The following is an 11320-nucleotide window of genomic DNA, read 5'->3' as shown; positions in this document are numbered from 1 at the left end:
GTCACTGGTGATTTGAATATGGACAGGTTGAAACCAGATGAAAATGAAGGCAAGATCCTATGTGACCTCGAGCAAATACACAACCTGGAGTGTCTAATTAAGAAGCCAACAAGAGTGACTAAAACAAGTCAAACATTGTTAGATGTTATGATGACAAATAAACCTGAGCTGTTTAGAACAGCGAATGTTTACGAGCCTGGTATAAGTGATCACGCGATGGTTTATGGAATTATGAGAGAGAGAGAGAGTTATTCATCATTCAAGTACAGTTATCACTGTTGGAAGTCACAAAAGTATTGATGAAGCTATGCTGTTGCAAGACATAAGTTTCGCCCCATGGCATGTCGGTGAAATATTTGACCCCATCGACCATCAGTATTTTTATTGGAGCGCACTTCTAAATGACGTCTTACAGGAGCATATCCCTTTGAGGAAAAAACGAGTCAGATCGAAGGACGTTCCCTATATGACAGATCAATGGAAGGATGCAATTAGAAAGAAGAGAAAATATTCTAAGATATTTGCGAAGAATCCAACAGACGAGAATCTACAATTGAAAAGGAAATGGAGGAACGTTGCTACGAAGCTTAGGAGAAGATCATTAAAGCAGTACTGGAAATCTAAGACAGAAGAGATGAATCACAACCCAAGAGAGTTCTATAAAGTTTTCAAGCCTTTTCTAGACTCTAAAAATCAAGATGTTGATGACAGTGCGATAATTTTGGAAAATTGTGGCAGTGGCATAAAGGTCAAACAATGGTCGCCGATTGCTTTGTTGAATATTTTACAGGGATAGCACAAGGTATCGGTGACTCTGAGTTGTTGGCATTAACTGAATAACAATTACACGACTGCAAGTTAGAGTATTCAAGACATATGCAGCAGTGTGAGAATTGTGAATGGACCCGAATTTAGCTTCAATAAAGTTAGTCAAACCGAAGTGCAGTCAGCCCTTGTAAACTTGAACGTGAACAAAAGCTGTGGTCATGATGGGCTGTCTAATAAAGTTCTCAAACTAGTTGGTGATGCCTTGGCGCCATCCTTAACTAAGATCTTTAATACCGGTACTTGTATTGATGAAAATTACAAGCCCGTGGAATGGAAGAGAGGGGAATGGATCCCTGTTTATAAAAAGGATAATCCAAGGGACGTTAGAAACTACAGACCGGTGACAGTCCTGAGCGCAGTGGGTAAAGTTTTCGAACAGTTACTGGGTAAACAGCTAACTATTTTTATGGAGCCTCGTCTTAACAATAACCTGACAGCTTATCGTAAGAAAAACAGCTGTGAGACCTCCTTAGTTAAGCTGGTAGAGGATTGGAAGCTGACAGTACTGGACAACAAACACGTGGTCGGAATATTATCGACAGACCTATCGAAGGCATTTGATTCACTCCATCCGCCATTATTGTTAGCAAAGTTGTGGGCCTATGGTTTCTCGGAAAGTGCAATAGACATGATGAGATGTTATTTTACAGAAAGAAAAAACAGGTTGCGGATGAGATCAGGAGGTTTCAGTGAATGGAGAGAAGCAAGCAGAGGCTGTCCACAAGGATCAAACCTAGCGCCACTACTTTGGAACATATTTCAAAACGATCTTGTTCAGAATATTCACGCGAGTAGGCTTGCCATGTACGCTGATGACCACCAAGTGTACTCTTCTGGAGAGACTTGAAGATTGAGGATGTAGAAACAATCCTGAACGATGAGGGAACCCGTACCTCTGAATGGTATCAGCAAAACCTACTCAAGTGTAACCAAGATAAATTTCACTTTATGAGTCTGGGATCAAGATACAAGAAAAAGGGAATGAACTTAAATCAGAAACCCATAAGGGTTGAAACGTGTAACGCGCGTTCACAGCTTCCGAATATTCAGTGCGTACTGATTGGTTGAATGTTTCAGTGCTAAGTACCATATTTGGAAACCCCTCGCTCTTGTTGTTCCAAATATGGTACTTAGCAAATTGAATATTCAGAAGCTTGTTTCCCAGCACACAAGGGACCGTTACACGTTTCAACCCTTATGGGTTTCTGCTTGAATATAAAGGACCTTATTATAAAATCAAGTCCTGGGATTGATCTTTTGGGAGTAGCAATTGATGATAAATTGAACTTTACCAAGCATATTAACAATGTCTGTACTAAGGGGACAAGGAAAGTAGGAGTACTTATGAGGTTTAGGAACTTGATACCAACTGAAGCTAAATTGAGAATTTTCAAAGCTTTTATTTTACCTCAGGTTACATATTGTCATATAGTATGGCACCATTGTCGCTCTTCAGACAAGAGAAAGCTTGAAAGGTTGCAGGAGCGAGCATTGAGAGCTATTTACTGTGACAGGACTAGCACTTATGAAGCACTTCTAGACAAAGCAAGACTTCCAACGTTATGTAATCGTAGGCTCCAGGACATGGCCATATTTATGTACAAAGTTAAGACTAATTTAGTTCCATCATATATTTCTGAACTTTTTAGTTGTGACATGAGTAGGTACAATCTTACGAATACAGACGATTTCTCCTTACCAAGATGTAACACCGTTACATATGGAAGACATAGCTTTAGGTACATGGGACCTTACATTTGGTCGAAGCTTCACAAATAAATTAAAATGGCTGACTCTTTAATTGCATTTAAAAATCAAGTCAGGGCCCTTGACCTATCAAATGTTACGTCGAAAAATAACTGTGAAAACTGTAAAACTTAGCTTTAATTAATTTTATATTGTTTGTACATAGTTTTATTACTATTATTTTATTACTATTATTATTAGAGCGAGTTTCCATCGAGTGTCGTAAAACCAAAACCAAAGTAATTACTTTGGCCAATGAAAAAGGAAGGAGACAATCCAGTAAACCATTCAAAACTCGAAGTAATTACACGTAGCCGACACAAAGCGCGGGAAAATGTGCACGCGCGGGCCACGGTTGGTTTGGTTTCAGTTCTCATTGGTTAAAAAAGTGGCGCGAGAACTTTGGACCAATAACTGAGTGAAGTAATGAAAAACCAAAGCAATTCGCTAATTACTTTCGACACTCAATTCAAAACCGCTCTAGCTTAGTCTAATCAGTTTTAATTAGGTGTCCCCAATTAATTTTTACTTGTAAAAACTAGAACACTTGACACGTTAATGAAGTTTTAGCTTCTATTAACCGAGCAGAAGGTCTGTATGGGAGAATCTACACGACTAAGCTCGGTTAATAAGATGTTTATTATATGGCAAACAAGAACAATTTAATTCGTTTAATGTAAATGGTTTGTACTAACTGACATCTTGCTTGTGAACGGCGATGAGTGGCGATGAGCTGAACTTAATTCTGTCAATGTTTGCTCGTCATCCTCTCTTTTGTCATCATGCTGTTTGGCACTTCCATAAATAAATATTGGTAGAAAAAAATACTCAATATTTTTGCATTTTAGTTTGCATCTTTTCGCCGCAAAACATTACCGGTCTAGATGCCAGTCTATATTGGTCTAGATGGGAAAATCTAGACCGCGGTCAATATCGATTTCAGCCAATCAAATTCGTGAACTTGGTAGTTCCCAGTCCTTGTGAGACAGAGCCATATAATAAATTATTATTATTATTATTATTATTATTATTATTATTATTAATATTTTGGGAGTCACCGAAAGGAACACACCCAAAAATAAACAGTTTGGTCGGTTTTCTTTTTCCTCCTAAGTACTTATGTCCTTCTATTATCCTTTCACAGCATTTGCAGTTAAGGCATTTATTATTCCGTTTATGGAATTAGTCTGTTATTATTTCTGCATGCTTTTCTCCAGAGTCTTGCATTGTTCATGCTGCGGTCTATTTATCCATTTACCTTTTCATTCTTTTTTCGCTGTCATTTTTATTATTTTGCCGTGTCTTGCTTTATCCTTTTTCTTTAGTCATTTTTCACAGAGAGTTCTGGTCGACATCTCTGCCGTTTTCCCAACAAGGCTTTTCTATGCCTGAAAGAACCTAGCTAGATCTCATTGTTCGGACAGATTAATTATGCTCTACGGTAGATGGAAATCCGATAAGGCGAAAAATATGTATATAAAGAGTCTGTTGAAAGTAGATTGCAGTTGCCAAAATCTTCGACCCAATTTTAGTCTTTAAAGCCTATTTTGTTAGTTTCTTTTGTCTTTAATTTTCCTTAAGTTTTTTTCTATAATTATTGTATGCTTTATAAAGTAGAGAAATACGTTTTTTTTCTGTTGGGTGTGTTATGCCATCTCCTTTTTTTTCCGTTTACCGTAGAATGCGTTTCCTGATATTGGGTCCGTCGGTTGGATTTAAAAAACAAACAAAAACAATCTACTGTAAAAAGAAATGACAAGCATTCTCGGAATCGGAGGCCTGGTACCCCAGCATCATAGAAACAACAGGACAAGACGTGAACCCAAAATCAATATGGCAGAAAAGTTGGTGGATGTTGTTGCAAAATTAAGACAGTGTGGGAAAAAGGATCAACCCCCGAAACTCCTATGCAACATAAACGGGCTTAAAAAACGTCGTTACCTATTTTTTTCTTAGGAAATGCCAAAAATTGACAACAGAACAGGAATGTCAGTTGACGATGGCGAGTAGAATCCAACTATTCTGCCGGCTCTCCTTTCGTCAACTGACGCTCCCTTTCTGTTGCTAAATCAAGCTATTGTGCAATTGTCAGGGACTGGGGTAAAGTAAAAAACTGTTGTCAGTTTTCATGTTTGAAGAAGAAGACCGTTGCGTACGCAGTCAATTCACTTATTGATGTCAATCTTTCATAGTTCCGCTTCGGAATCTGTAATCACCTTTGGAAAAAAAAGCATTTCGACAAATCTCAACAAATGAGGAGACTACTACACAAGAGAGATAGGCGCAGAATTCGACTTCTCCTGTCTTCAGCATGTTATCTAGTGACCATCTACTTTTGGCGGGGATTTTGTTATTGATCGGGTTCGTGTTCGGATCCGATCCGATCCAGTCCGATCCAGATTTTGTGTAAGATATTCACTCCCCACACACTCCTTTTTCAAACTTTTTCAAAAATTTTGGCAGGCTGTCACGCATGCGTCACTGGTAACTTTGCTCCGTTAAGGATAATCTTCTTTTGAGGGAATGTTAAACAAAAATGCCTTTACAACCAAACAACAACACTGTATCCCCTTGATGGATATGTACATGTAGCTGGTGCTCATGCAAAACATACATGTATAGTTATCCAACCTTCTGTTATATTTACTTGAATAAAGTTAATAGTTTTCCTTTTTTCACTCAAAACATGTCCGAGATACTTTGCTTATTGAAGGGCCTTCACTTCATTACAATAAAATAATTTTAATCGAATGCTGTTAAAAGTAAAAAGTAAGCATTAACAAAATTTTAAAGGTGATACTTATGCAAATCAAAACAGCAGTATAACAAAAAGATAAAAATCTTCTAATAAATTATGTTGTGTCCTTACATAATGACGTCTTGAATTTTTATGGGTAACATCATGGTGATGAGTGAAATTAGGGAATAATTTCAAGCACATTCTGTGCAAAATCAAATAATTTCCCAAGCCTTTAGGGTCAGTGTCTACTAATTCAAAGGTATTTTTGCGCTGTTTGCTGAATATGCGGGAAAAGCAGATCTTAAGAAGTGTTATTGAAATCCAAAAAGAAAATTGGGGATAACCACGCATTTATTGAAGATAATCAATCAACACTATTTGTAAAAAGCTTTAAAGTACAAAGCAATGTATGGCGTTCTTTTCCAAATTAAAGCTTAATTATCCCTAAAATATGCATGGTTACCCCCAATTTTCATTTTGGATACCAAGAGCACTTGCTAAGATGTGCTTTCTCAATTGCTGTATGAATAAGCACCACCCATAGGAAATACGAGTCTCTCGAGATGCGCAAAAAGTATTGTGTAATAACAATAGTAGGCACTGTCCTTAGGCAAGGGAAAATACTTGATTTTGGACAAAACGCAAGTGAAATTATTCCCTAATTTCACGAGTATACCATTTGATTAGCTATTAATATCATGGATGACAAATTACGTCCACAAGTCGCCATGGCCAACATTGTAATTTTACACGGCAATTTATAAATTAATGCTGAAATTTTGCCCCAAAATTAGGGAGTAGTTTGTCACCCATGTCATTATTTTAATAATTATGATTATTAAATTAAATGTGTACAATTCCTGTAAGGCTAAGACAGGCCAAATACATTGTACCATCCTAAACTAGTGTCATATTTTCACTAATGGCAACGTTACAAGCTAATAGGACATTAATTTTTTGCATGATGACACCATTTGACTACAAGTACCACAATCCTTTAAGTCTTGCATGTCTCATGCTAATTAGAGCTATTGTTATTTCTTTTTGCTGGGAATACAAAATTTAAATAGATTGTGGTAGTTGTAGTCAAATGACGCTATCCTGAAAGTAGCCTATTCTATCAAGACATCAAGCTAAAAATGGATCCTTTCCTAATCACATCTAGAAATTTAATAAAACAAAACAACTTGGAGTTACTAACACCTCTGGAGTTGGCTACATTAATTTTGTCAGGCAGACATCTGTCACAGTTTGGATAAAAAGGTTTCTGAATTAAAAAACACCACAGTCACTGTAATGTCATCTCGCCACATTCGCCTATACTGGTCGGGAACCACTAGCATCTGTGCAACAATATTGTGGTCATTGCCCCCCAAGGCATGGCGGATAAGGTAGGTAGCAGCATTGTGTTCCAACAACTCATTCTGAGAGGCAGTGGTAACATCCACAGGTGTCTGTCCTTTGCATTTACCTTGCTGTTCAAGCAACTCTGCCACCAGAGCAACAGCTTGCTCATTGCTTAGCACATCCCACAGCCCATCAGTGGCAAGGATAAGGAATTTGTCATGTACTTGCAAGTGGTGCTGAGTAATGACAGGCTTTGCAGTAAGGTAAGGTGGTGTTTTGTACATACTTGGTGGGACTATTGGGCCACCATACACTTGTGTTAACACATGAGAATGAGTTACTTTATCCCATTTATACTGAATGTCACCAAAGGAACGTAAAGGCTGCAACTGTCCTAACAGACGACCATTCCTGATAACAAAGTTCTCTTCCCCTGGATGCTCTGACTGGAGTCTTTTCACTTCATCTGAATTAGTTGCTGTCTGATCAATAGACAGAGGAGTGGCAATCCAAGAACCATCCTGGCTCAAGCTTCCTAACACTGCCCTACAATCACCTAAAGGGAATGTGTGAGGTGAGTTTCCCAGTTACTGGTTACTGATAACAAAAACTCATCAATAATTCACAAGCCCATTGACCTATTGAATGGGCAATAATACATCACATGCAGTGACTTAAGGAGGCTCGAAACAGTTTCTTCTTTCTTCAAACAAATAACATATTCTGACCTTGACATTCAAGGGGCTGACATTCAAGACAAAATTTGGCCAGGGTATTAATACCCATCATAGATTTCTCACACCAAAATAACGTTACCATAACGATAACGATATAAGGCATTTCTTTGAGCCTTAAAATCAAGATATATTGTCTCTTCTGAAAAAACGGGATGGTGAAATCTCAAAATATTTAAAATTCAACAAAATCTGTAGGTCAGTTTTTCAGAAATATAAGTTTTTTGAAATGTGTTGCTAATTTCTTATTTCACCTAGAGAATTTTTTAACATTTTAAATTAATCTAAAGTTACATGCAAAAAACCGTCCAGAAGCAGAGACATAAGCGAGTAAAGTTGCAAAACGCATGCGTCACCCGCAAATTCGAGTGCACGCGCGAGTGAAGCCACAGGCCAACACAAACGGATTAAAGTGACCATTAAACCTTGTGTGTACAATTTTCGTCATTTTTTGTGAATAGGAGATGTCTATTTATATTCCATATGTATAGGAATTAGAAGAAAGGTGAGCGAAATCAGCGGTATTTGTTTATTTCTGGTGACCTACTTTGAATCGTGAGCTGACGTGAGCAGCTTTTAGAATTGCATGTGTGGCTTACACGTGTGCGCTCAGCTGAAAACCCTTTCGAGCCTCCTTAAAGTACACATGACTCTAAATTTCACCTCCATTTTTTTATTTCATATCATTAAAATTCAGGCTTTGCTTGATAGGATCTTGTTACTAGACTCTTTCTACAAAAGTCTGAAGTGAGTTTTTTCACAGCACGACAATCGCACTGTATCTTTGTACAAGTTACATCTTTACACAACTGATGATGTCAAAATCTTCGACTCAATCCCAGGCCTTTGTCTCATATTCTCCTTGAGAATATAAAGTGAGATTTCATTGGATTTTTGGAACAGAAATTAAATTGCTTTTGTACAGAAATACTTGTTACACCATTACAGGTTAGATTTTTAAATAATTATAATAATTACGGTAGTGAAATTTCGAGTCCTGTGCACTTTAATATCAAGAAAACCTCCTCCTTATTAGAATGTGGTGTTTTATCAGATATAAAGTCACTGCATATGACATAGCTTGATTTTCTTGTATGCTAACATTCTCCTCTCACAAATTGAACCTTTGTTTGGACTCCCGAGGGACACACTTTTTGTGGAGTGTTTTCAAAGAGTACAATGCACTGTAGTATGTACTAGAAAGATCAGACTTGAAATTCTTTAAAACTCTTTTTTCTTGTAACAAATCTGGCTACCAATGATCACATTTAAGAAAAATTGATAGAAATCTCTGGCTATCAAAGAGATGTACTTTTTTGTAGAAGACTTGGGGATACTTGCAAAACAAATGTGAGTGCTCCCAGCAGCAGCAGCAGAACCACTGACTTTCTGATTGCTAAAGACAAAGAGACGATTTTGCTAATTCATCTGTTCATTCACTTACTGGGGTTAACATAAACTATTTCCACCTTCACTACCAAGGAGGATACCATACATATGTATAATTATTGACAATCCAGTCTGCATGATAATTATTAAGGGCAATGGTCACCTTAGTATACTTAAATGGCCTACAATCTTGGACAAAAAGGGTTGAAAATATTAAAAACAGGGGTTCCTTTACGCACAGCACCCTCAATATCGCACCCTAGAAGCCATCCCCCACCCCCTTTCCCCTGATCAATGTTGATAATCCCAGTTTCGACATGCTTTGTTTCGTGTTGACCAGGGGTAGGGGGGTGCAAAAAGAGAGCTTGTTTTTCATGCTTGTGATTGTAGTTAGTCCAAAAGCACAATTTTCTCTAAAAATAAATTGTAAACTGTGTAATAAGCAGTCCGGCTAAAGTCCCCCGAAAAACATTGTAAATTACTCCTTAAAAGACCGGAGGGGAGAGACTAATTGCTTCACTTCACTTCACTTCACTTCACTCACAACAGTCTTATTGCTCATTTTGTGCACTGTTACAGTGTTTTCTGGTACCTTGGACATAATGGAAGAGAGAAATGACGTCCTTACAAAGCTACCTTGGGCTGCTAATAAGACACTACATGTACATGTATATCCACTCTTCTATCTAAGGTAGCCAATTGAAAGTAACCCATACTTGCCATGTCTCCCATACCTCAAGATTGTTAACAGTTTCACATACACTAGTTTTCAAATTCACACCAAAAAGGCAAATGACAATAAAACATTAAACTCTCTGGTCTTATTGCTACTCTGAGATCTAATACCATTATTTTTGGTTCCTTTTTATGCCTATTCTTGTTTGTGTCATGCATGACAAAGAAACCCAAAGTACGCGGTAACTTGGAATTTGCCTCAAGAAATTTCCCTTCACTTTTATCTTACGCTATTCTTTTAGCCTTCATTCTCAAACATCAACATACATGTATCTTGCAGCTAGTTGAGGAATGTACAATTGGCATAGAAAGTAACACTTTTGTAAAGCATAATAATAAGGAAACTCTACAGTGGGAAGGAAGTGACCAGTTACCAGTCTAGTTGAATTTGGGACCACAAAGACAAAATCCATTTGCCTTAAAATATTTTAAAGCCGCTGTCCTAGCAAATTTGGATCCCCCGGTACAAATTCGCTAGCGGATTTGGACTCCCTGGTGCAAATCCGCTAGCTGATTTGGACCCCCTTTACAGCTTATTAAACTGTTCATCGAGGTAGAGTAAAAGTTTGGATTAGGAAAACTGTCTGATACCCTTAAGCATAAATCTTTGAGAAAAAGTCCAGATCAGTTAATTTTTCAGTAAAGGTTGTTTAGAGCATTCACAGCAACATTTTGTTAAGTAGATAAGAATTTTAACTCCTCTCTGACAGAAGCTTAAAATTAATCATGCACTAGGAACTCATGGAATTGTCGAGTTAATCTTTTAATAAGGAATAAAAGCAAAGTCAGACTCAAGATTCAGTTAAACCATTGACTCCAAGGGGCTCCCCATTGACGAGTAAAATCGTTTGGTGTTAGAGTAAAATACATGTAATACCGGTAAGTCTGGCCAATTTAGGCCAATTTAGGCCACACGCTGTGGCCTTTTGTAATGAGTGGTTTCTTTCATACATGTAGCTTTTTTCTTCCATTTGATAGTTTAAATGGCCGGCGCTTTCAAAGGAGGTGCCACTTTTTGAAGTACACGTAACACCACTTGGTTGGAAAGTGCATTGCTATAAGGCTTCAGAAGATTTTTCCTCCTTTTTGTGACCAAACTTTTCCAGTCTTGAATTCTCATATTAATTTTCAATAAGGAGATAAAACAAAGTCAGACTTAAGGTAATTCCCTTGAAATTGTTCTACTATCAAACTTTTTTGGAAACTTGGCATAATTAACATTCATGATATGAACATTTAAAAAATGCAATAAAAAAGTGGGGTCACCGCGCTTGTTTACGCGTCAGCAGGCTCTTAAAATGGGGTATTTTTACTGTTTTTGCGTTAAGAATTCGAATCACCTTCATACAGAATTAAGCCTTGGTTACTTCAAAGACACAAAATTTTATTTTGAAAATAATGCTTCTTTTATTTACATAAGCAGTAATGCTTCATTTACGCCGACTTTGATTCCCTGGTTGTGGGAATATTGCACTTTTTGGGACAGTTCCGTGGTTAGCTTGAAGTCCTCGCCTTGGGTAAAATACACCCCGGTACGGAACTGTTTTCCTAAAAAAATTCATGTTCTACTATCAAACTTTTTTTCTTCTTCAGATATGTTCTTTATTAGACTGTTCTTAGCAAATACCTGAAAAAAAAATCTGGGGTCACCGTGCTCGTTTGAGAGAAAAGGAGCCTTTATTTCGCTATCGGGTTTAGTTTGAGCGAAATCTCTTACGTTTTGTATGCGCACGTGCTCATGTGCGCGCGCTAATGACGCGAAAATCGTGCGCAGTAGGGATGCGCAATGCAATACTAAGGA

At 37.6% G+C, this 11320-nt stretch overlaps 1 protein-coding gene across 2 annotated transcripts in view; it reads right to left on the bottom strand.

The window, feature by feature from the left end:
- Positions 1-5300: 5300 nt before the first annotated feature.
- LOC137967833 (pyruvate dehydrogenase [acetyl-transferring]-phosphatase 2, mitochondrial-like) overlaps positions 5301-11320 on the bottom strand; it is a 7298-nt gene continuing 1278 nt past the window's right edge. For both annotated transcript variants that reach the window (XM_068814417.1, XM_068814418.1), the window contains one exon: positions 5301-7217. In XM_068814417.1, coding sequence (XP_068670518.1) covers positions 6559-7217 — 659 coding nt within the window. In that variant the 3' untranslated portion in view covers positions 5301-6558. The remainder of the gene's footprint in view (positions 7218-11320) is intronic.

This window comes from Montipora foliosa, chromosome 8 (assembly GCF_036669935.1).
Source record: "Montipora foliosa isolate CH-2021 chromosome 8, ASM3666993v2, whole genome shotgun sequence".
NCBI lineage: Eukaryota > Metazoa > Cnidaria > Anthozoa > Scleractinia > Acroporidae > Montipora > Montipora foliosa.
This window is presented reverse-complemented; position numbering and strand designations above follow the sequence as displayed.